The 27,045-nt window shown below is 45.7% G+C and overlaps 1 protein-coding gene and 1 long non-coding RNA gene across 4 annotated transcripts in view; one reads left to right on the forward strand and one right to left on the reverse strand.

Annotated features, from left to right (window-relative positions):
* Positions 1–4,100: 4,100 nt before the first annotated feature.
* LOC126546031 (uncharacterized) lies at positions 4,101–10,961 on the reverse strand. Its single transcript, XR_007602500.3, has 3 exons — positions 10,797–10,961; positions 7,872–7,910; positions 4,101–4,312 (listed from the first exon to the last, which is right to left on the reverse strand). It is a non-coding gene; the product is annotated as an uncharacterized lncRNA (long non-coding RNA).
* Positions 10,962–11,131: 170 nt separating this feature from the next.
* The window catches only part of LOC129387915 (uncharacterized), a 40,007-nt gene continuing 24,093 nt past the window's right edge, over positions 11,132–27,045 (forward strand). For all 3 annotated transcript variants that reach the window (XM_055077678.1, XM_055077680.1, XM_055077677.1), the window contains exons 1-3: positions 11,132–11,337; positions 22,492–22,652; positions 26,779–26,910. In XM_055077678.1, coding sequence (XP_054933653.1) covers positions 11,330–11,337; positions 22,492–22,652; positions 26,779–26,910 — 301 coding nt within the window. In that variant the 5' untranslated portion in view covers positions 11,132–11,329. The remainder of the gene's footprint in view (positions 11,338–22,491; positions 22,653–26,778; positions 26,911–27,045) is intronic.

Genomic DNA, 27,045 nt, shown 5'->3' on the forward strand with positions numbered 1-27,045 from the left:
TACAGTATAATACGTTTCCAAGTCTTTCAAGCAACGTTTCTTCTATAGACTTAGATAGCCAATAAATGTTTTCGACTTCCTTCATTCTCGTTCCGCCCTTTCTATCAACATTCACGCATTTATTTTGAGCTTGACTTCAGCATGCATATGTTCATCGCATATACATAGGATCACTTTATCGTCGTGCATGTCACATGATGTGTATAACAAGTATGCGTGATTCAGAACATCGCTGTGTGGTTCGTATTTTTCTTTTATCTTAGCGATCAACGGGACCACTTTTGCTCACATTCAATTTCGCTAATCCAATTTCGCGTTACTTTGGATGCCATCGTCGGCAGTCACCGGTGTTATATCACGTGACCTCCTTCCGAGTCAATTTATTGCTGTTACGGCAGCGATGCAGTCAGAACTCACATCATCGCACAAACTGACCTTCATATTCTTTGGCGGTGCTCTGTTTCTCCATTTACCCAATCGGAAGGTTCTCGCTCCGAGCTGGTCTTTATGACATAAAGCATTTTTGCTTCCAAGTTGGTGCTCCCGACAAGGCTGCAATATCACCTGACCGCGCTCATGTTGCTGGTGTCGCCAGCTGGGATGCAGGCAGGGTAGCTGGAATTCGGTCTGTACGATACCTGGACAGCGTAAAATGTTGTCTCTATTCGTTGACGGAACATGGAACCAGCGAAATATTTAGAAGGCCACAGTACGTGGCCCAATCGAAGTGGAGAGCTTGCGCATGATGGCGTCTGAAGTTATGAAAACATAAAACAAAATACCCACAGTTATCACTTCGTTCACTTCTTTCACGTGTTTCGATTTTCTAGTTGAGTATAGCAGGCTCGTTTTCTCACTTATGGTCGCAACTACGAGCCTCTTTTGCCTCACGTTTCTCCTGCCTTTGTTCATCTGTCTTCTGGCGCAGTAGAGTTAAAATACGAATCATCATGTAATTAGATTATATACAGCCCGATATCATCATTCATCGTCGCCGTTTGAGCACGTTGATCACTTTTATCAGCCGTCAAGCTTGAAATTATGCCACTGGTAGAGGAAAAGAAGAGTAAGACAGCACAGATAACGTCATGACATCATAAACCTACGGAGATGCGAGCGAGTACGCTACCAACGCGCCTTGCGAAGGAGTCCCCCGGACAGCTCAGGGGAGGGACGTGAAAGACGACTTGGGGTCATGCACCCGATCCCGGCTATGAAGGCGCGCCCCAGCCCCACGCCATGCAGGGATCGAGCTCGAGTGGAGATACGGCTCTCGGTGAACAGGCTTCATGGAATGACACGGGAAACAAAACCTGATGACACCAGCAGGCACCCTGGCGGAGGCCTGGCTCTCCAGCGACCATGTCACCCCTGGCGTCACGTCCAGGCAGCCAACTTCCGCATGAACGCGAAGTAGCGGCAACACTTTGGAGGAACGAGTTACTATTTGAACACACTTAAAGAGCGAGGCACATTCATTAGTGACTGCAGGAAATGTCTGTCTGACCACACGCCTAGCATGCTTCTCCGTAAGAGGTAGGCGATGCATGAAACGACCTACTCGTGAGCACAAGACACTCACAGAAAACATGTGCAAATAACAAGCGCATGCATAAAGAGCACCAAGCCCCTAGAGTGCCTGGTTCAAGCCGGCCTTCGAGAGGTATACTGAATATGGCTTCGTTGAGCGCGGAGCAGCGCGAGCACAGCTTCAAGTTCCAAGAAAATGGCGCAGCTCAGAATAGGTGACACGCATATTTATTGCAGAGTCTTACTTCCGGAAAGAATATGCGAATACAGTCACACAAGGAAAAAAAAATATGAGAAAGGAGAGTCATAAAATTCCTTAATATTGCCACGCTATGAAGTATAGGAATCTGTTTTGTTTCATATTCCCCGCACTTGGTTACAATGATGGATGTGCGAGAGGACAAGTTGAAAATGTACTTGTTTTTGACAGCCGAAGGATGCAGGTTTGTTATGCGACTTGTCAGATTAATAAAACGAGCTGCCTTCATTTTAACATAGTTTACGTTATAACTGTAGCTTAAATCCCTGCTAACATACATTCCCAATAATCACCAATAATTTGTGCACACTATGTTTACACTGCGAAAATATACCTCGACATTGCGATTAATGAGTATTTCCGTAAAGCAAGTCATGAACTGCTCCTTACCATTTAATTTGATTTCATTAATAGATAAGGAAAGTAGTAACCCTTTAAGCATGCATTAGAACGCTGTTCAAGTAATTTGAGACCCCAACCAGGAAAGGATAGACTGGTGTCATCAGCATACAATATAATGTTCGATGTTGAAGAAATGTTTACTGTACCATTATTATATAGAGACAATACTAGCGGTTCCAAAATAGATCCTTGAGATATGCCTTACTTTCCGGTGGCAACGTCAGAGCGGAAGTTGTGTAGCTTTGTATACTCTAGTATACAATCTTGTGCACTGTGTTCATTAAGTAATTTTGTGTGAGTGTTTCAGCTACTCCGGGAATTACATTACACTAAATATTTAAGCAAAGTTTTATGTTTAACGCGATGAAGTATCTGGCAGAAACGCAAAAAGACTACATTGCGAAAAGTACGTTCTTTATTCTTGATTATTATGCGTTTGATGCCTAATCATGCCGTTTCAGTAAATGTTCCTAGTTAGAAGCCCCCATATTACTGATCACTAATATATTCTTTGACTACAAGAAAACCCCCTGAGGAAACGTTTATTTATATATAACAGTATTGGCAACTTTATAAAAAAAGTGGTCAAACAGAAATTGGTCTACAATTGTGAACGTGTTCTTTCTTCCGAGTTGTTAAAATGACCATAACACGTGCTATATTTAGTTTATCTGGAAATAATGTAGCAATTGACCTCTGGTTGAAAATACGTCAATGTGCTTAGGACGCGTCTCATCTCATCATCCTTAGCTTCGTCTTCGTAATGGTGCAAGGAAAATAAAAACGTTGCCCACAATAGCACTGCTTTTCTCCAACCGCAAGATAACTCATGGCCCAAGAAAACCAGCTTATACAGAACGAAATAGAAATTAGTGCTGGCTGGGTCACCAGCAGGAATGTGGTTCTTGAAGGGCATAAGAAGCAGCTTGAAGGGCATAAGAATGCGTATTACAAAGAGAGGTATTTTGTATGATTTACACTGTCTGTTCGTTTATATCTCTCGCACTCGTTTACCATTTAAACAGTACACATTTGGGAGTCACAACCTGCGAACACATCTCTGGATTGCGTCAAGAAGAATAAAAAGAAAATATCGTGGCACACGATCTGTCTATGTACCACCGATACTCGACTGTAGGTCTACAGGCTTCAGCAATTCCTTCGACTCAGAACTCATTTCCTTCGATAGCAACTTCCTCTCATTGTGAAGACTGGCATCTTATTGGTTTGTTTGTTCTCGGTGTCTGCTTGTTCTTCAAATATTTGCGTTCAGTCCCTACGAGGAATAGGACAAGATCCCGGTACTTACAGGGCTGTTTGTGAAAGGGGAAGGGTATGGTCATAAGAGAACCATAATTTTATTTAAAAAAAGAACATGTTTGTTTTGATATTCGGAAGGTGATCAGAATTTGTGATAGTACAGAAATAATCACGTGGATTAGCTAAGTTTCTAACTTTTGTACTTTATGATTCATGCAACATGCTTGCTATATCCTATACAAGAGCGTGATACGGAATTAGCACACCGTATGTGGGCAGACTATAGCCCTCTGTGGCTTCCTCCGTATATGTATGCTTTATTTATTTAGTTCAAATGAGTAGCTCATTGCGGTTGGTACCCTTGACGCCCATTGTAAACCTTCTTCCGAAGCTGGAGGGAAATTTGGAATGGAAGGCTTAGTTCCTCGTTGTTATTTTGACCGCTAATATGACGCAGATGTGATATGCATAGCAACAACGTTACAATATGGGAACGACTGTCACAACTGGTTGTACTTGGAAAGATTACTCACCTTTTCCTGAGATTGCCCATGCGTGAAGTTTCGTGAAACCTTGCAACGTGCCGAGTAAACTGTGACGACGGAGAAACATCTCGTACGTTTCCTCTACTTTCATTCAAAAGGCCAAGTTCTTGAAAAGAAGCAAACCTTTTTTAATTCCGCTCTACTTGCTTTGACGAAGTCTTGGTAAATGCACACCTTTTGTTGCACTCGCTCAATGTTGGGAAACCATTGCAGTTGAATTGCTCTGCTCCGGGGTCGCATTGGTGCGTGAGTGGATTCAAGTGAAACCAGTCATTCCTCCAAGGACCGAGTTTCAGACTCCAGAAGCAGAGGCACACTGTGGAGGGAAAACAGATATTATGGTCGGATACAATTTAAGTCTGCAGTGAAGGCCAGCCCACGTCCAAATAACCACCAGCCACTGTTCCTCCGCGAGGCTGCAAATAGTTCGCACTTCAAACATTCCCTGTTACCCAAATAAGGCAGTAACCACAAAAATAAAATATAAGCGGGTAATTTTATCAGTTTTCACTCGCCTATTATCGTGGAACGGTGAAAGCCTAATGCATTACTGAACTGAAATAAAATGCTTGCTTCGCTGCAACTATTTACTGTCAAGTTTCACTTCAGTTGGCATTGAAGTTTCATGAGCAAAATGGGCTCATTAGTGAATTGTATTGCACTCTGTTGCACACCTAATCGCTTCCGCCTATAAAAGACTTCAAGAACAGCAGACGCTCCGGAGGTATCAAGTACGACGCCACTTTGAAAACATTGCATGACGACGACGCTGCTTGCTTCTGTGATTGACTAGCGGAGTAACACAGCGCCGCGCGGTTCGTGTGCCTCGGTTGCCAACTGCTGTTTTCTTTAAAGTTGCATGCTACTATAGGGAATAATATTGCCCTTGCCTTAAGCTTACGCTTGTGCAGAAACACTGCACATGAACAGCCAGGGGCTATAGGAGCCGTGAGCTGTCAGCAGGCACTGCAGCTCGCTAATTCATCATAATCTAGTCAAGCAAAGATTCGCGTAGAATTGTTTTCATGAAAAATAGCTACGTGTAGGCTATTCAGTTTCACCTACTTTGTTAGAGCAAACCCTGAAGTTGCGTCGCGATTCGTTAAGCTCGGTTGAAAGGAAACATTGGGGGGCCGTTATCAAAAGAGGCAACAGCGGGAAACAAATAGCGAGAGAGAGAGAGAGAGAGAGAGGAGAATTTATTTGCAGGCAATTAGCGATGTTGACCTGCCCTACAGCCTGCTCTGACCGGCTGCACTGCACTGGGGCAGGTAGGTGGAGTAGAGGAATACAATGCGACACTGATAATGGCAAGGAGGTGCGTATGTAAGAGTTCCTTACGTTTCGACATCCCCAAAGCCTTCTGTCTCCTCGTGTGGTTCAGAAAGGCCACAGCTGCTCGAATAACCACAGCTGCTGCCCTTCCGTTAGGGGATGCGTGCAAAACAAACTCAACAAATAGCCGTTTCTTATCGATGTGTGCTATTCAAGAGACCAGATTGTGGTATAGAAACCTAATGTGATTTCCAGTCAAACAATGGTCCATCTCTATAATTTATGTACCTCAATGCGTAGCATAGGGATATCTGCCCCAGGCGATATAACGAAAAATATCTGTGTTAGGTTTAAAAATACGAACGCCTTGCGTACTAATGTCGTCACGTATAAAGCTTGCGCAACAGTGCAGGCAATGACACGATGTGTGCAAGTGTTGCAAGCGCTTATTCATAACTGCATCAGCTGACCCTGCTTTTGTTGCGTTCGCCTTTGTAATACGCATGCACGGTTCGGTACGTTATGATAACGCGATGTCAGCAGGTCATTTTCTACTCCTGCTTTTTTTATGCTTGACCTCCTGCAAAAGTTTAGGAATGGGGCAACATTAACATAAGTTCGATTGTCCGGTGGTAACGGCTGGGTGCGGGTACGGGTTCGGGTTGGGACGGAGTGGTGGAGTTGAGTGAGAATATGTCTGGCTTGTGAATTGAGGGAGAAGCGCCCCCCTTATTGGCACTTACCAACAGAAATGAGTTTATGAACGGAATTATAACATCCCACGTGCGCGATTAGTTGAGAGCTGCTTCTGAATGGCAGGACGAGTCGGAGTTTTGTGCCTTCTGAGGGAGAAAATCGGGACAGAAAAGGTAGAAATGCCACAATCCTGCCTTGCACACTGCGGGCAGCGCACAGCCCAGCTGCTCCCACTTACCTTGACGCCGACTTTCTCGTTCGTCGCTATCAGGCTATTCCCAGTCCCAATCATACTTCCGGCTGTTCGGGAAACTGATGGGCGCAGCTCTTAGCAAACAGCTCACCGTCGCCACCTGCTGTACGAATGACGTCATCCTCTGCCGTAACTTTTTTAATGACCCACTCTGCCCTAATCGGTTGTGCTACTGGTAATGTACTTGACGCACCGAGTATAACACTGATGCATCTGGTTCACGCCGCAGTCACATGCGTAATGCTGAGCAAGTTCGTCAGACGCCCCAAGCAGTGGCTTGTACTGCTGTTCCACTTAGGGCACGGCAACAATTTGCGGTATACTTACATAACAATCAACCACGCACCATAATGGCCAGTTGCCAATGGGAAGCGTCGTTTCCGCCGAAACTCCTTGAGACGTTTTTGGTTATGACCGCACAGTACCACACGGTGTTTGTGTTGAACTACAGTTTTGGGTTCCCAACGGCTGTGCACCAGCCTTCCTGGTGGTCCACAGCCGTAACTAAAGAACTAAATACCTTACTGATATTTTGCGCCGCACGTTTTCTTTTATGTTGCCTCAGGAGTCGTCGCCCCTCGCATAGAATAATGTATAATTGCATAGAATAATCGCATAGAATAATCGCATACAATAATATATAATATCTACAATGATCATGAACAAAAAATGACATTTCAAATTATTGATGCTTTAATGCTCCATTATTTTCTCTGGCAGCACTATGAAAACTGTAGTTGGTTTAATGGCTGTTCACATGCTGAAAAATTTTCTGTAACTGTCTTTTTTGGGAAATTAACAACGCTGAAGCGCTTTATAGAATAGTCTACTAGTTTGAAATTGTCAGAAAAACGATATCGGTGTTCTTTATATGCATTACTGTTCAGCTTTATTGCATTATTGTATTTTTCATCATTTCAGTGACTTAATAGCTGATTCATCCATTTGATAGCGTGGAGTAAGCTGCAGTAAAAACGTATCTTTTTCTCATTGTAAACTGTTTTTCTTTCTGCCTCTTATCACTCATAATTAAAGCAGTAAAAATAAATGTTTACATGGCTTCGCAGAGAGCGAGGTTGATATCGGCTTGTCTCTTACTCTTGGCATGCCTTATCTCTCACCCTATCTCTCGCCATTTAAGAGTGATGAGACAAAGTGGCTTCTCATTGAATTTCAAGTATAAGCGTGACTACGACAACGAGCGCTGCCGGATATGCTTTAGTAGTGACTCTTTATCATGTTCAGCGCCTAAAGGCTGTCTGATTCAGCGCACGATACTTATCAGTCACTGCATAAGATTGAAAAGAAAAGGTGAACGCTATAGTAAATTTCCCCTCCTTTAAACTAACGCAAAACAAACGTCTGAGTGAGCACGCAAATAACAACATCGAGTTACTTTTGTCCTAAGAATTACATTGTCTTAATGAATTGGGAGTAGGAGATGATTAAAAAGAAGACCCATTCAAATTTTATATCTTTTTGCCGGAGCGAATGAAATTCTGGTCGATGAGGCAGCTATAGTATTTCAGATTAAGTGATATAATCTCGCTCCGGGTATCTCTATATTGATTGAGGTGTCTAAATGACTTTGCATATTAAACAGTACAAACAAATTCAAAATCGTTCCAGCTTTAGCTGGAAAAATACATACCATAGGGATATTTGCACAGGGAAACGAGCGCGTTACATCCTGCAACGAGTCAATAGTCAATTACAGGTAGGACCGAAGAAAGTCACAAAATCTTACGCGGTACCTCCCTGAACGAGAAGTGTCCATGACATGCGTAGCCTTGTATGGCGATTGGCGTGGCGCGGTATGTATTTTACATGGTCTTAGTGTGCACGGGCTTTATGCTCATGCAGTATGCGTTACTTCTCTATACATGCGTGAAGAGCAGGAGCCGAGAGCTGCAGCGATTTACATTGCCGATATTTATATCTATATTCCCGACCGTGCCGACCGCCACATAACGGTACGCATATCCTTGACAGTTAGTTCTCTGACAGCGAGATACCGCTTAAACTGTTCGCGCGATGCGCGGCGCGGCTTAACCAACGCAGTTGTTGCCGTCGTAGCCATCGGAGGAAGGAGGGCTGTGCGTTAAAACACGTTGGCGGGCTAGTTGGTTACCATCCATGCTAGAATGTAGAAGCGCGAGTGAACGAGGACGTATGCAAAGAAACAGATACACCAGACACAACGCTTCACACAGATACACAGAAGCTACACAGAAGCACTGTGTCTGTGTATCTGTTTCTTTCTACGTCCTCATTCAGTCGCGATTCTACACTCTACCAGGGCTGTGCGTGTGCGCGTAGTAAATGTAACACCGGTGCATCCTCTGGTTTTGACTCCCTTCGGTCACCTTCCATTCACATCGGTGGGGTGTTTAGCTGGGCGTCGTATGCTGCTTGCTATCCCCCTTTTAGTATATGCTTAGCAATGCCTGGCTTAGATGTTTAGCCTTACGTTTCTACCTATGGCCTACAGGGAACGGCGAAATCGGGCAGGCCTGTAGACTTATTTTCTCTGGGGAGCCTATTGTTATCGCGGACAACGGGTCGTTTCTTTAAGTGTACTGCGGATGGCACCTGTGAACAGGGCACGCATTGGGCTTAAAATCTGCGCATTCTAGCGCTATATTGGGAAAGACGATTTCTGGATTCACGCGAAATTTTTTCGACCGGCTCGCCATATAACGCTACGCATTAAAAGCTTCGCATATGTATGCCGATCCGAGCAATTCATACACACACAAAAAAGAGCGCTTTTATAGAACGTTCTCTCATCTTCCGCATGTTCTGGGGGTTTGTTTTGCCAGTGCTCGAAATCTACGCAACCCTTGCCAGACGCTGCACTAAATTCGGTGTAATTCCTTTGCCAAACCCGACGCCTTTAATATGTTTCAGTGGCTCCAAACTTATTTCGGATACTTGCCTTTCTTGTACATAAAAAAAGAACAGTGCAGCCTGAACGCAGTCATAAGGTATTGAAATTTATTTTAGCCGTGAGGCTCAGACGTGGTGTCCACGAAATGTTCTTTTTTTGTTCGTAGGGGAAGCCGGGAGGCAAGGGGTGCGCTTAATAGTACTTCCTACATGGAGCCGGTGAACGGTAACGCCATACACGAGAATTACGGTACAGCACAACTGCGCAACCTTGCGTAATTGCGGCCAAATTTCTAATGAAGCAGTTTCTTTTCGGCAGTTGGATTAGGAATTATGTTTGTCCAGAATTCAACCAAATACCTTAAATAGTTGCCTGTACGTGAATCGAGCACTTGAGCATTTTAGACTTTTTTTATCGGACTGTCATTCAGCGACACGCATTTTACTTAGGGACCATATCAGCCATACTAGACCACTCGTGTTCATTAAGCTTGACATTGATGCCAATCACAGATCTTCCAGGGCTGAGGGCCAAACTAACCGCCCGTGGTAAAGTGAATGACGCATGAGGACCTTCTGCATACGCAATGTATTGTGAACTATCAATTTAAGACCATACGCCTTAATCTTTGCCTGCACATAAACCCATAAAGTCCCCCTTATTCTCAACAAATATATACAAGATGCCTCGTTTAGTTCACTGAGGACACGGTGAAAACGTGCAATAAAACCTATGCAATGCATGAAAACACATGACAAAAGAAAAACGAGGGTTCAGTAAATATACTGAGCACTGCTATTTAGGGCAGAAAAGTAAAAGTCCCAATAACTCATAACCCCAGTTGTCACCAAACGTAATGTTGGTGTATTGTGAATTTTTTTGCGGACATTGGGAAACAGTGCAAAGTGGTCGTGTGACCCTTTCGAGCACTTGAAAGACTTTTCAGCGAGGGCTGCATTTATTCCACACGCATTTGACCCTAGGAAACTGTTTCCCCGTGGAGTTTCCACTATTTTCGCTAAATTTTGCATCAGTTTAATTTCTTGTTCAGCATATGTATCCTGCTAAATTATGCGCCGCTCGTAAAACAAACACTGCTGACGAGCACTTGAAGTAGGCATTGTAGTGGGGTCTATTTACTAACAGAGAATAAATAGCTTTTGTACTTAGGGTCCCTTTCAAAGTGTACCGAAAAGCTGTTGGCATGAATATGCATGCGCTCGCCACTCGCTCTGCAGAGCTCACAGTGCGCGTTCAGTTGGAACCAATATCGCTGAGCTACGGAATCATGAAGAAGGCCACTCAGATGTTTAGCCTGTGCAATATCAGATCACACAATGCATACTAATATACTGGTAATTTCGGGGCACATTGTATCCGGGAGTTAATTAAACGAAGGTCATCGACATTTTTCTGTGGCTAATTATTGAAGCACGCTGACGCTTTTGGAAAAATTAGGCCCTAAAATACATGCTTCATTTCTCGCCTGCTCTACATTACAGTAACGTAACAAAAATGATTTAGATTACTGTAATTTACCAGCATATTTTATGTAGCCAATAGTGCTGACGAGATGCAAATAGAAGAGAAAACAAGCCTAAGGTAAGTATGCTCATTACGTAGAAGTGTTGAAGAGAAACGATATTTGAGGTTAAAAAACCAGAAGTATGCCACGAAATCACTCACTTGATATATTGCGATTACCAGGCCGAGTACCTGTAGCTGTACGCGTCACCATGATTACAAAAATTAAGCCCTCGATCAAGGTCAAACTAGGCATCATCGCAGGCACCCTTGCTTCAGGTTTGAAGTCAGGCCACAAGTACCACGCTGAGAACAACTCTGATTATATGTTACAGTGACGTTTTTTTCTGAAATAACTCATGCAACGCGAAAATATGCTCAAATATTGCAGCTAAAGCAACAATGAGAACACTATATATAAACTGCACCTAGGAATAGGGACATGCAATGATGAAACACATTATTGTTCAACCCACGCTATGGTTTGAAAGCTCCGAAAAACACACTCGGCTTGTATAGGTACAAGCCGTACTTATTTTCAGCGAGGAAGCTATATTTCTCGGTTTTCGTACTTGTATGAAGGCGTGTTCTTCTGAATTTCTTGAAAACTTGAAGCCAATACCTCAAGAAATAGTCCTAAAGTAACCTCCACAACTGGTTGCTTCTGAAGCGGAGTTATGAAGACTAGTTCGTGAATGTCAAGGTGAGCTGCATTCTAAGGGGTACCGAGGAATATGCTTTAAACACGCCATCAAACAATCTGTAACTAGGTGTCTGCAGAGTTGCAGTAAATTAATTGCTACTGATAAGCTCAGACAAATCAACCTTGGCACACACAAAAAAAGAAAAAAAATCCTGCTTATTCGTCAGCTACTCCGGGATTCACCACACGCTTTATGACAGAGTGATAGCAAACTGGGTGATTCGAAAAGTATTCATGGTGTACACTGTGAAGGAACACGACCTAAGGTTTCTCCTAAGGTGAATCGACCTAAGGTGGATACGACGTGATCTTATGCATCTTGGGGTTCTTGTAGGATTTTTGAACATTTAATAACATCCTTCTTTGCTACCAGACGCCTCCACTTTTGCTTTTCGCTATGGTTCTGAGTATCTCAATATATTTTTCTATCATAATTTCTTGTGCCAATATTAGATTGGTACAGTTTCCCTTCATTTCCAAATAAGCACTCAATAGTGAGACTGTCCTTGTCTGATGTTTTCTTCTTGTCTACCCTTTTCATGTGTCTTTCTGTCTCCTCATTTTAATGAACGTCTTATGGCGTTTATAGGGCTGACGCTGTTTTTCGAAGTCGAGGTGGTACATAACATCTATCCCTTATAAAGCTGGTAGCGCCCTTCACTTTTGAGTAGTCAAAGTAGGAACATTTCATTTACCATAGGAGGACACTGCGTGGATATGCACGACAGTTTCGAAGCAGCATTGGTAGTGTCATGCAAGTGCTGCATTTGTCATTGAACAGTCGTATTAGTTTGACTTGACTTCATACGTTCGCTAAAGAGCAGTCCGGTAGCCCTTGAAGCAAACGACTCTGAGAGTGCCACTGTAATTTCGGAAGTATTAGGGAGCTATTATTCGGCTCCTTTATAAGCTTAAACATGCGCCCGCAAAGAGCAGGCCTTATTACAAAACAAAGAAACAAATATTACAAAACAAAGAAGATGACCATATTCTATCAGAACAGAAAAAAATATTCTGGATATCATACGCACTGCTTATTTCCGGTATTCTTTTGTGTTTCATGCAAAGAAAGTTTGCTTTAACACTCTTCGCAATTGAAAAATTGGGAAATAAAGGAAGGGGCGAAAAAACAACTCCTATACCGATAACGTAGCAAGAACTTTATCACATATTTTAGGGCACGATCATGTATTTCTCATTAATCACAACATAGGCTACCTGTATTTTCCTGGTATTTACTTTTGGTAAAATTATTCGTTTCTTCAATTCTGTAGAGAAACACATAAACAGAAGTAATAATTCCTATATGAGGCATCTATCAACGAAAATAGCCACTACGGTGGTTGTTAAGCGGTAATAAACTTGAGCTTGAGGCAGAAGATCCAACAAAGTATTGTTCATCTTACGCATTGCAAATATTTTCGACGCAGTCGGCAGTTAAGAACTATGTTTATGAAATGCGAGAAATCTTCGACATATTAAATGTGTGTTGTACTTCTCAATCCGACTTAAGGATCATTAGAGCGGCAATTTGGGCCAGTTGGCGGAAGTTCATGTTGTTCTACGAGGCATACGAGAGCAATTTGTGGACGCAAGATTGTGACGGTCGCGACTTTGGGTGGCCTATCGGCATGATGACGTCATTTTGATTACTGTATCTATGTATGTATGTATATATATATACATATATATATATATATATATATATATATATATATATATATATATATATATATATATATATATATCATCTTTCACCCAATAAAATTCACTTGTGAGTCTGAGCGCGTCCTGTCCACTTTTACTTGTGTTTTACGTCCGTGTGTTTCTAACGCTGTAACCCCCGTACTACAAGATGCACAATAAGAATGATTGCTCGATTGTAATGGAGTTTATTGCGGAAGCACACTGCCCCTAGCAACAGACCGGCAGTTTCTTGTTTGCTGAAAGCTGCAGAGCAAATCTTTGTAGTATTTCGTATACAATTAGTGTACAAGCAACAAAAGAAAGGTCTAGTCTAGCTGTCTAGAACCGTAGTTAAATAGATCCATGTGTATATTGTGTAACGATGGCCATGTTGAACCTTTACCACTTGCGCCATTTAATCGTTCAAAATTCGGAGTGGAGATATCGACAAAGTAAGTATCCATGGCATTCGGTTCCCTCTTTTGAACTTAAAGAAGAGAAAAACGTCACAAAGCTTCGGAACAATCTGTAGGCTATTCAATATGTTCAACATTTCGCTGTCCAACTGGCAGCTATGCATACTCCCAATTTATACTTCAAATCAGAATCTTAAACTGAGACATCATATGGTTTAAGTGTTACTCGGACCTGCTTATTGGCCAATCGCCCGTAGTGGGTAAGCTCCATTGTTCCAAGAACAAGAAGGACAAGAAGCCCGATGACCAGGTTCCTGTCTACGTGTCATTGTTCCGACATCAAGACTTCGACAACGACGACCGACGATGACACATTTCAGCATGTCGAGAACCGGTCCTGGAGAACGGCGTACTTGGAGGCTCTGCGACGAAGCAGGAAGCATCACTTGCCTCGAGATGTTGGTTCAGGATGCCGGAGCGTTCAACAGATTCATTCGAGAAGCAAAACCTCGCACATGATGTTGGCCGCCGACAAGGATATCACCGAGTGTAACGAAAGCAACGTGGTACCTGAAGCAGCACTAACAGAAGCCGGTCTTTCCAGCGATTACGTCACCGCCCGAGCCACGAGCAGAAGGCAGTCCTACGTCGAAAAGAAAGGTAATGGGGATCTTAAAGGTGGGAGGGGATGAGTGATTTACGATGTTTTTTTTTTTGCGCTTGGAAGGACCACAGTGGTAGGCGACAGACGCCGTAGTTGTAGGGCTCCAAGTTGAACTTGACTTTATAGTTCTAATCCGGGGAGCAGAAGTTAGGTGAGCAAGCTATTTAACCATAATCGAAATATCGCTTGCACGGCGAGGAATAAAAATGGGATTTTGAGCTTGGGCGCGAGATAGCACAGAAGGCGGGCAACCAAGATGGGTTATTTTGTATTTTTATCTTAGGTTTATCAAGAATCACTTACTCAAGCATTGATGTGCTTTGCGCATCAGCTTAAAAGAAATTTCTTGAGCAATGACATATCGTTACCTAGCATGGTAGATTCTGTCTTTAAAAAAAAACAAAAAAACATGACACATGACGTTCAGAATGCAAGCAGGACTTCCGCAGTTGGTAGGTACGCTCACTTCATTGGCCATGGAGCCCAGCGTTTCGCTAACAGGAACTTTGCATAGGCTAAGAAAAACGCCTTTGTTTTATTCTACCGACTTTTTTCTGAATTTAGATTACTGCCGAAATTGTGTATCCTTTTTTTGTATAATGTGTTACCATCCTTGAGGCCCGAATAAGAATTGTGTCGATGAGCATGTCAAAGTTACATAACTTTATTCCGATGCGCTGAAGACACAATTGAATGAGTCAAGGTGGTAGGATGTTGCTTTGTCGCTTTAACTATGAGTCTACACAAATGCATCAATACAGAGTAATGAAGTATCTGCTTTTCATATGTTTGGCTATGTTACGTTGAGAAAAGGGTTCGAGGGTTAGCCTGTAGCATGTAGAGAAGATAAACATCGACTGCAATGTTACGAGAAAGAGAAAAAAAATTGGTCACTCCTCAAGGTATGCAGCACGTCAAAGAACCCCTCAAACATCGTAGTGCTTTAAGAAAAACGATTGTGTGCGTTACAACTGAACGAAGTGAACCCAAATGGAGCCCCAGCGAATACGCCGAGGGCTCAGTGTACCCGAAGTCATTGCGCGTAGTCTTCTTTGCTACCAGGGGAGGGAATCGACGAAAAGTTATCACGTGTCCCAACGAATACACCGCGAATAAAGGGGCTGAAGCACCAATACACTTAACTACTGCGAAATTTTAAAAACCATGGCGATTATTCTAGCCGCCTATATTTTCCTACCCCTGTTGCACGTTGCTTATTTTCCAATTCAACGTAATATTCTACCACGTGCATCGTGACGTATGTCGCATGTGCAGGGCAGTACGGGACATCCCAGGGAAGCCTCGAAGCAAAGGCCGCACATGAGAGCCGCGGATTCTTCGTCGGCGCGCCTCCCCATAAGTTCACGTTCTACTCACTCTTGGTGGCCTGCTTCGTGACAGTGCTCGTTTACGTCTACTTTGTCATCCAGTCCTCCTCGGATCGACCACAGGCAGGCAACGTTGCCACCCAGCCGACAAATGGCACCACTTTGATTCTTCACACGTTTGAGCCGTCTTGAACTATTCCTGAATGAAAGTTCATGCATAACAGTGTCGTGTCGTGACAATTCTTGTCCCTTACGGGTGCTAGTTCTGCGACGGTGTTTATCTCTAGGACTCCTTATTCTGCTTTGCTATATGTTGCATCAATAAATGTTTATTGGCAAGAAATGCAGCTACTGCCACCTTGCATTTCGTTGAAGAGTGGGAATTCACTATGGAGTTCAACGCATCCTAGTTTTCCCAGGAAGGCAACATAAATAAAATACACACGCTTTCGCACGTGCGGTAACCGCAGAAAATGCAGGGCTCCGAGAAATTCCGGTCACGAGCCTTATCAGTCTACTATACCGGAACAAATAGGTCTTTTAAGTGATTTCAATGCTCTGAAAGTTTCTTTTTACGTTTCCAGACAACACAAAGGCTCAAAAAGTCTCAAACGAACAGCTAAAATTTTTTGAAAAGCTTTTGGCATATAACTTCAACAAACAACAATACACATAGCTTTACAACGCCTTGACGCGAATTCGTTTTTAGAGATTGCGAAAACTGGAACATCCGGTCTATAGCGTAATGCTCAGTGGAAAGCGCCAACATACGCAAATTGGCGCCGCAGGATACACAAGTCACGCCACAAAATGCAAGGAAATTAAAGGATATACTCTCAGCTACCCTCCCTTTACGAAGAATTTCCTTCGATTTAGGTGGCCTTGGTAGAAGAGTTCATGATTGAATGTGTAAGCGCGACCGAACGAAGCCGTAGAAAAGAACTAACATACCGAGACAGCGCTCGTTGAGATACGGATTTTTATTTTGGCACGGTCGATAACTGTACACTAAACGGGCGGAAAGAAAGACAGAAAAAAGAAAATCTAGTAGTCAATATCGAAGAACCGCACACGTGTCAAAGGCAGGATCACAACATACCGTGCAATAATTACAGCGATATACCGAAGAAGTTCATCTATGTTTAAGTTAGCGACACTGAAGGCTTGCTTACGTACCTTCTGATTTCGCAATGAATCATAAGGCTCCCCGATTTTAATTGGCATTCTACTATGAACCTTACACCAAGCAGTAGTAATTTACAACATGAACCTGCAGCCACAATTTCGGCAATGAATGCCCAAATGGCCCGGGATTACTTCACTGACGTTATATTGATGCTTCTTTAGTCTCTGATTGATGTATCTGCCAGTTTAACCAACATACGTTCTTTTGCACGAGAGCGGAATGGCATAAACAACGCTATAAATGCAGGTTATAAAATGCTTGCGATGCGTTCATCTTGTTATTCTCTGAACTAACTTGTTTGCATAAGTTCTGTAGATGCTCATGGGCGGAAAAAGCCATTTCCACGCACTACTTAGCGCAATTCTTCCCCGCAGGGGCGTCTGCGTAAGCAGGCGTTTGGTGTGTTGCGACACCACGTACCCGAGCACACGAGGGTTGGACCCTCCCGCGTCCAACCGTGCGCGGCTTGGCCGTGTCCGGGGAAAGGGGGATCCTGAAGGTTGAGCCCATGCTGGGTGTTCGGACCTTTCAGGCCCCCCGGCGGAGGCAACACACCTCTTTGGCCTCTGCTTCACGTAGACGGCACCCCCGGACTGACCCACCTGGGGGAAATCGGTAGTTGCCTTTTCCTGTCTCTCTCTCCCTACTACCTTCGTCTTTCCCTTACTTTCCACCTTTCCTGTCTTCTTCTGGCTTCCCCTTTACTTCCAATTTTTCCAGGCAGCAAGGGTTAACCTTGTGTGAATAGCCAACCTAGGTTATTTCATTTTTGGTTATGGTGGTAATGTACAGCTGGCGTTTGCAGGCCGTGTTTCACAGGTCCTGCAGCGTCCCCTTGTAGGACTCCACGGTGGGTGGCTGGCGTTACTGCCGAAATATCACATATCTTTATGGATAGCTCCTTTCCTCAACTCCCTGATCGCTCTCAGAAAAGAGGGCGCACCGATGAAGCTTTTCAGTTTTTCGGAGGGCAAGTCCACAACTTTCCACGTTTCCATGTAGTTCACTCGGAAAAACCCGGCAAACAAGTGCGCACAATTTCACCTTTCCTTGTATCGAAGATTTTGACTGATGTTTTTGGAGCCGGTTATAAGGCGACCAGAATGGCAAGCGGTGATCTCCTCCTGGAGCTCCGCGATAAGAAGCAATTCGAGAAACTGCCGAAACTAGTGTTATTTGGGGAGACCCAACTAACAGTAACCCCGCACCGTACTATGTACACCACCCGCGGCGTTGTGTCGGACGATGACTTGCTGGAGCTCACTGAGGCTGAACTCTTGGTGGGCTTCAGCGAGCAAAATGTTATCAATGTCAGAAGAATAAAGATGAGGCGAGATGGTAAAGAGATCCAAACCAAGCACCTAATAATCACCTTTGGTTCAAGTGTCCTGCCCGAGTCAATCGAGGACGGGTACATCAAGCTCCGTGTCAGGCCATACGTGCCCAATCCACTCCAATATTTCAAATGCCAGCGCTTCGGCCACAGTTCGCAGAGCTGCCGAGGCCGGCAAACATGTGCGAAATGCAGTGCCTACGAACACACCTCTGAAGCTTGTGAGAATGCTCTCCACTGTGTAAACTGTGATGGGGAGCACGCCGCGCAGTCGCGGTCGTGCCCATCCTGAAAAAAAGAAAAGGAAATTGTAACAGTTAAAGTAAAGGAAAATATAAGTTTCCAAGAGGCACGCAGGCGGGTATCTTACCTGCCCAAGAAAACTTTTGCCGATGTGGCGCGTCAGGGGGCAGCGTCACAACGGCCTCCGGCGGCTGTCCAACCCACAAGCAGTGAATCGGCAGTTACGCCATCTGCCCCCGCGGCGGTTGCAGTTAGCGCTGCTCCGTCAACCGAGGAGATGGGACCATCGACCCCGAATGTGGGCGCTGCCGAGGCTGCCTCGGCCTCCCAGGTCCCTTCCAGCGCTGGCAACGGCCGGCGCAGCCAAATCCCCCAGGGAGCCCCATCGACCTCCGGGCTGGTGGGCGCAGGGGTCTTGCCCTCCGAGGCGGGACCCACCCTGGTAACCTCTCGCTCGCAAGAGCACGTGTCTGGCGCCTCACAAGAGGCAATGGACACTACACCTATCCCCACGGTGCGCCAAGCGCCTAAGGAGCGGCGAGGCTCCCTCGAACGCACCAGAAAAGGCAAAACTACGATTACAGGGCCTCGAAAGAGCTCTGTAATCTAATCTCTGAAATCTGAAATTAGTACTTCTGTTTCTGTACACACAGCACCTATTTGACTTCCAATATGAATACACAAATAATTCAATGGAACGTCAGAGGTCTTCTTAGAAACCTTGATGATGTGCAGGAACTCATCCAAAAACACAATCCAAAAGTGCTGTGTTTACAGGAAACACATCTAAAACCAACACAGTCAGGCTTTCTGACGCAATTCGCCATTTTTCGCAAGGACCATGACGATGCCAACACCTCGTCCGGCGGTGTAGCAATAATAGCTGATAAGTCCGTTGCATGCCATGCTCTGGAACTTCAAACCTTTTGAGGTAGTTGCGGTTGGGGCCTTATTGTTTGGAAGACTAATTAGTATTTGTTCTATCTACATACCGCCTAAATTTCGGCACCATCGAACAGAACTCGAGGGATTAATAGATGCCCTGCCATACCCATAAATACTGGTTGGGGACTTCAATGCACACAGTACTCTTTGGGGGGATTCCCAATGCGATGTAAGAAGTCGAATAATAGAACAAATCCTACTTTCTTCAGGCACCTGCGTGCTAAATAAGAAACAACCAACATTTTACAGCCTTGCACGTAACACATACAGTTTCACAGACTTAAGCATATCATCCCCGACCTTAGTGCCCCGTTTAGATTGGAAAGTTATTCAGAACCCTTATGGCAGTGACCATTTTCCTGTGATCCTCGAATCTACAAAAGAACATGATCCTTGCCCACACGCCCCTCGATGGAAGATTGCATCTGCAGACTGGGAAAAATTTAAGATGCTGACGTATATGCCCCGAAACGCTCTTAACGATTTTAATATAAACGACGCTGTTGCTTATTTTGCCGCTTTTATGATTGACGCCGCATTGGAGTGTATCCCACAAACGAACGGAACCCCAAAGAAAAGGCAGGTGCCCTGGTGGAACGAGGATTGCAGGAATGCACGAAAAAAACAGCATAAGGCTTGGGACATGCTGCGCCACTCTCCAACAACTGAGAACCTTATTAACTTCAAACATATAAAGTCCGAAGGAAGACGAACACGGTGCAATGCCAAAAGGGAAGGCTGGGAAAAATACGTCTCCGGCATTAACTCCTACAAACAAGAAGGAAAAATATGGAGTCGGTTAAAAAATTAGTAGGCCACCAACCTTACCTCCTGCCTTTGGTCGATGTCCAAGGCAATAACCATGAAGACCAAGCTAACACCCTTGGACAGCATTTCGAGCATGTGTCCAGCTCCGAACATTATTCGGAGTTTCGCGTGCTTCAAGCTTTGAACAGTGATGACTCGAGCTCTTTAAAAACGACAATTTAGAAAAGTACATTCTCTTGGTTCAGCTTCACCAGGTTTGCGTCTTGTACAAAGCAATTGCGTACTAACTGCGGTGTATTATGGTGCAGATCGCGAGCTCTTGGATTCGACTCACAAGTGCGTTAGATATCAGATAGGGCAAAAAAACAACATCTAAGAGGCCTTCCCATTTACCGTAAGGTAAACGCTAGGTTGTATCTCACGAGGTTAGTTTTCACGATGCTAAACCTTCTTAACAATTAACGCACAGCGCAATTAGCACAGGTGATAGGTTGTGAAATGGTGGTAGGGAGGCCTCCAGCAAGAAAAGCTAAAATGCTGTCGTCGTCCAGTGGCAGTTAATAGTTCTATCACAGAGCCTAGAGCCTAAACAACCAGTAAACACGGCAGTATAAATAACGGTAGAAATCAGGAATAAAAGGTAGCGTAATGTTACACTCAAACTGATAAAGCACGGCGAGTTTCTCGCGAAAACGGCTCACATAAGTACTCGTTATCAAGCGTGGCCAAATTGGCATAGGATATGCTGCGGCGATTGTGCATCATTCCAGGACACACCTGGTCGCGTTGCTCAAGTGTCTCCTTCATGTGCCCCATCTCCACGGCTGGCTGCGTTATGATTGTCGCGTTGACCTTGGCGCACTCGACGGTGGCGTTCTGGGGCAGTAGACGCAAAACAAGCACAGACGCGAACATCAGGCCAGCAGCGACAGCGCACGCCATGTCCTCGCGGTCAACCTTCTACAACGGCCTGATGAATTGGGAGGAAAGGGCTCCAAGCATGCCGAAGCCATGACGCCAGCCGGAGATGGTGCCACGGGCGGCTGTCGGAAAGAGCGCCAGGACGTAGCAGATCATGATGATGTTTCCGACCATGGCGAGGGCTTTGGCCAGGACCACGAGGACCTGTATTATTATCAGTGGTCCAGAACCAACGGCCACGCTCAAGAGACAAAGTATCACGCCGAGAGCACCGTACGAAACACTTGTGAATGTCAGCATGGTGACTCTTGTCATCACAGCAAACATCGCACCAAGGGTTGTTATAAAAACGGCAAGAAAGATCCACTGCAAAGCCAAGGCATTTCAATACATGGTGGTGTAGACCCCTACGTACAGTGCGAAACGAAGGGTAAAATATGCGGCCAAAATAACCAGAGCGCTCCTCCGAATAGACATTCCCTGTAACATCTCTTCTTGGGAACCAGAGCTAGGTTTTTCAAGAGCGCAAGCCTTGATTTTATTTAAAAGGTGCGCTGTGTCGTAGGGCGGAAACTGATTAAGCGAGCCGGCGGCCATCATGACGTTCTCAGCGTCCCGCAGTCGCGTCTTCGAAATAAGCCACCGCGGAGATTCGACGGTGGGTGGGTGTAGTGCATGTGGTGGGTGTGTAGTGCTTAAGATGGGTTTATTGCATGTTCAGAAGGGCACAACCCACCAAACCACACCGCACCATGCTATACAGTGCCCTTGTCCATATGCACGTCGCCCAGCTAGAAGAAAAAAAACCGGCTGAAGTCGACACGAAAGGCAGCGAAAGACGCCAGGGAAAAAGAGCGCACTGCATAGCGAGAACAGAAACGCCTGAAGGATGCATGGCACCATTTCTCGAGGCGACGCAAAACTCCCGCCACAGAACTCACGAAATGCAGGGGTTAAAAAGAGCACAGGCAACTTTGTCTCAGCGCCAAAGCATGACAACGAAGTCTATGGTGCCCTGTATCTGCCTTTTGAACATCCCTATTGGAAATGACAAATAAAACTTCAGCGTACTAGAAGTTACAGCTTGAGTGGCACTGTCAACAAACATTAAGATGAATTAGGAAACAATATTTTTGTAAATTGTTTGGGCGGTATCTAGCGTATGTAACATGGTCCCACACAAAGAGTTGGGTGCCAGAGACAGCACTTTCTCGTTTTGTTCTCGCAACTTGCCCGGATTTTCTCGTTTGAGTGCGCGGATAACGGCTCTGGCTTTTGGCTCAACGTCACTTGAAGGTCGGCGACAACGACAGCTGAAAGCACTTCATGCGTAGAACTGCAGCAGATCCAACGAGTTGGAATCTATATAGAGCGAAGCTTTGTGTGAGTGCATAAAGTGTGAAAACACAAATACACGCACGGGCACACAACCCCGGGCCCACACAAATTAATTATGCTGAGCGTTTTGTTACGCGAAATTGCTGACTACTAGCGTCTAAGGCAGACGCCTTGAAGGCATCACGGTTTTAGAGGCAGCGTGCGCACACGTACGTGGCGAAATTGGAATCCATTCTACTCGCAAGAAGCGTTTACTTCCTCATTACCGGGCAGCCCCAGATGCGCGAAGGCTAGCTTTCTGGTTTCTTTTCTTTTTTCCCCCGCAGGCCTGGCGCCGCCGCTGCCGCGGATGCGTGGAGACGAGCGCCATCTGGTGGTGGTGCAAGGAACCCAGCGGATCACGCGACGCGCGTACTCCGCAGCGATTGGTTGGCCTACTCGGCAAGGAAACAGCCAGGCCGTAGCCACGGTGATGAATCCCACCGAGGTTCGTAAACTTGACAACAATGAAGCAAAGCACGATCTATCGTTTCTGGTTGTTTGCAAATAAGGCAGTGAGATCCCCATAGGAGAAATAAACCCTTTTCTTGGAAAAACATTTTTTGTGGAAACGTTCGAGTGTGTAACTTCAAAAAAAAGGTTTAAACCCCAGGCGCAACTTGTATTTTCTCTACTCTATTTAACACGTCCCTTCCAGGGCCTCCCCTGTACAAGGCTCTGTACATGAGATCCGACAGAACAACGTCACACAAATCCTTGCAGAACATTTTCTTTTTGGCTGTGGATACATATTATTTTGCAAACCTCGTTGCGAAGAATCGTATACTTGCGAAACTTCTCTAAAATATAAAAAATACCTCCCGAGAGTGTTTCGGTTGAAACAACAAAATCTGGCAACACGCGCCCCTGGCTTACTCGGCATAAGGTGCTCAAAAAAAGGCTCGCTGACGTCTCGAAGAAACAAAGATCTGCTGATAATCTGCCGCAAAAAAAAAAAAAGGTGTCCAAGGTCAAATCCACCATTCTTAACTCCTTTGAACAAATTCATTCGGCTGCACCTTTCCCATTCCGCAGCTCACACGAAAATGGCGAAAATTCCATGTAGCTTCTGCACGTTGAATCTTGCACTATGTAACACTGACCCGCCGATAGGTATCCGCTGCCGTCACCGGGCCGATCGACGAGTACCATTTCTACTTTATCTGGTCGATCGCGTCTCGCAAGCAAGCCGGGAAATCTCACCTAAATAGATTGTCTCTTACACCGTGACCGGGATGGAACGCGCGTACCTTTTGTTGAGCAGCACAATGACATAGCTACTCGAATATGACGGCGGTTTAGTCTATGACAGAGCAGTTCACAATATGCGTGCGAGCGTAGCCTAGTGGCAAGCGTATCCGGCTTCTGTGCAAAGAAGAACAGGCCTGGTTGGTTTGGCCACGTTCTTCTTTGTATGGGAGAGACTCCAAACGAGGCGAGACCGAAACCTACTATATTTACTGCGAAATGCCTGAAATGAGGCAAACAATGCTTTGGAGAAAAGAAAATGCAAACGAAAGAAAAAAGAGAAGCGTTCTATTTACGCTGCGTGTATTTTTCGAAGACCCTTAACCGGGCCAGAGCAGATGACGGAGCTCGTTTGTTGCTGCATTTTCTAGCCCTAACTTGACAGCGCCCCCTGGCGCGCAGGTGAAGCACTGCTTTTAAAGCTAAGCTTTCTTTAGCCTCTTCCTTTGACTTTCCCACTGCTGTTGCTGCTGCTCCTGCTGTTGTCACGCCGGCGACGTCAGGACGTGGTTGAGACGCACGCCCCTAACGGTCGCCGCGTCGGCACGTGGTCGAGACGTGGCCATGTCACAAAACCATAAAAAGCATGGCCTGTCGGTGTTTCCTTTCATCACATTTGTTTATGAGCTGTCATTCTCAAACTTCCGCCGACTAACTATGTAAAGAATCTTGGACAATGCATGCGCCACGTGGAGGGCTGTGTATGTCGCTGTGTGTGTCGTCTCTCGCAGTCCTTGTCCTTCGCGCTGTGCGTTATTTTTGAACGTGGAGGGCCTGCGCGATTGTGGTTCAGAATGATTATTTCGATGCGGCGTCGACACCGGATTTTCTGTGACACAGCGCGCTTAAGGCTATCGTGTTAGTACACGACAGGAGTGTGGCACAAAGGAAAGCCGACCAGAGAAGCTCATGTCAAGATTTACGCCGCGTCGCATCTGCACAACGCCCTCTGGACGCCGTAACTAGGCGAGACCCCTCACAAATGCTATGCCGGAGCCGCCGCGCCTGTCTCCGTACTCATCCGCAACAGCAACGACAGTAGATGGAGGAGGTGGGGAGAATATGAGCCAGGGAATAGATAGAGAGGAGACAGTTTTGGGAGCTACTACGCTACAACCCAGCATGGCGCCGAAGCGTGCACTTAGTGCCGACGAGACGAGGGCTCGCATAAAGCGTCAAGCGGAGCAGGTAAGGTAACATGTCACATCCCGCCACGACTGTCGTATGCCGTCAATATATCACCGACAAATAGCGTTAATGAACGCAAAGAGACAAAGCTTCGCTTACATCGATTCCCACAGTGCGTGGGATCTGCATATTTTTTTTTCTCGGCACGAACTTGTGTGGCACTGCGCATGACACACTCTACAGTTGGTTGAGAGGGTGCCAAATTACCAGATAGCTCGTTTCTCACAGTTTCGCTGACTGTAGCTGTCATGCGCGAACCAGCCACGGTGGTAGGCAATAACTCTTTACGGCAAGAAAGTGTGAAGGGTGGCTTCTTACATACTCAGAAGCCACTGATTGGGTATGCAAGCTCACGGGTATCTGATACAGCACGTTTTTTTCTTTTTTCGAACTTTACGCATGTTAACGAATTACCTCCGTGGCCGCGGTAATGTACCCAACATGTGAACCTCGTGCGCTTAGCCATGATTAACTTTCCATGTTCTAAGGAAACACCACTCTTGCCATTCGAACCATCCCGATAGAAGTGTGAACACGGGCAATACGTAGTGTCAAGCTGCCACGTTTTATTCAAAATATAGGGCGTTTTTTAAACTTCGGACCAGTAGCATTTTCGACTTAGACGCGGGCTACGTGCACAGGCGCTGTCATCAAGAATGCTTTCATGCTTGCTCAAGTGAGTACGAGACTCGGCCATTTTGACGGAAGACGACAGCGACTGAGGGGGAAGCCTAGCGCCGCGCCGCCATCGCAACCGTCGGCTGCAATTGACAGTCGCAGCAAGGTTTTCTAGTCTTTGCCAAATTTCTAAGATATGACGGAAAAGGACTTGCTCAGCATTAGCTCCTACGTTTTTCAAGTGCCACCAAAGGAATTGGGCTCCATCGAGTGGAAACATGCCGAGTGGCTTCCGCGGCTGAAAGGCGCCACGTCATGGCAGGCGGCCACGGCCATCCGGGACGCACTTCGAGCCATTGACGAACCGAGGGAGCGACTACGGCGAGCGGCGCGATTGAGTAGCTTGCTGATTCCGCACGACACGCTGGGGAGATGGTCTCTGTACCTCCACAGAGACTTTGCAAAGCATCACTCGGCAATACGAGTCTTCAAGCGCGTGGCGTACGCGTTGGGTAGCGACACGGGGACCATAGGCCGGGGCAGGAAGAACACCTGTTGCTCGTGCATTATGGTGGAAGACCTGAAGTCCGCAGAGGGAGACCACAATTATGCTTGCTTGTGCGTCTGGAACGCGATGCCGTTCCTGGCCGTTCACGCCACCGGAGATAAGTTCGAGCCTGTTGTCGATGCTGCCGTGGGCGCGGTGATGGGAACCGCTTCTAGGAATATCCGGATTGGCACGTACCCTAGTCTCGACGCCTCGTTTGTTAGGGCCCATATCTACATGGAGCCGGCCGTTCCGTCAGAAAATCCCGAGGAGGATGGAACAGAGCGACGACTGGGGGCGAGCCCTGACCGATGTGACGATTCCAGTGGTGAGAGAAAGTTTATCACCTTTAATTCTAGTAAGCGTGTTGGGCTACATACGTGCTGATGAGCTTAGTTGTCGGATATGGGCTTCGCGGGTTGGTTTTACGAATGGGTATTTCGGATGCTTATAAACATTTGTCTATCGGGCATGCAAAGCAATTGGTAGGAGTTAAGGTATTCGCAGTACTTAGCTGCGAAGTCGCTATACGTCGTCTTCGATAGAAATAGGCAATCAGCCAGAAATGCTGGGCATTCACAAGCAAGACTCGCCTTGGTTGCTGAGTGGCAATCTTGTTGGGCTGCTAAGCAAGAAGTCGCGGGATGGAATCCGGGCCACGGCGGCCACATTTCGATGCGGGTGAAATACGAAAACACCCATGTGCATAGGTTTAACTGCGCGTTAAAGGACCCCAGTTGGTCCAAATTATGCCGGAGTCCCCCACTACGGCGTACCTCTTAATCAGACCGTGGCTTTGTCACGGAAAACGCCATAATTTCTTGTTGACAAGCCATCAAATTAATATTTCTTAACCGAATAATAAAAGCGCGAACTCATCCGTGTTATATTTAGTCGAAGGCCTGTTGCTAGCTGCAGTACAAAAGTGTATTCAGGAATGAAAAAAAGAATCTGTCTTTCTTTTTGCTTGCAGGAAATCAAACAGGCAGCGACGAGGAGGTCCAAGAATCCAGCTTTCTTGGACTTGAGGCCGTACTACGCATGTTGCTGCCGCCCTGTGATAGCGAAGACTTCCTTGACGGAGTTCGGAAGAAATCCAGATCAAGTGCGTATCATCCACGACTTCGATCGTCAGTTGCAGAACAGGCACGAAGGCTTAAGTGTACTGAGCATGTCTTAGTGGGCTAGTTTGTCCCACGTACTAATGCAGCAGCGCCTGAATGACAAACGAACGCAGAAC

This window comes from Dermacentor andersoni, chromosome 10 (assembly GCF_023375885.2).
Source record: "Dermacentor andersoni chromosome 10, qqDerAnde1_hic_scaffold, whole genome shotgun sequence".
Lineage (NCBI taxonomy): Eukaryota > Metazoa > Arthropoda > Arachnida > Ixodida > Ixodidae > Dermacentor > Dermacentor andersoni.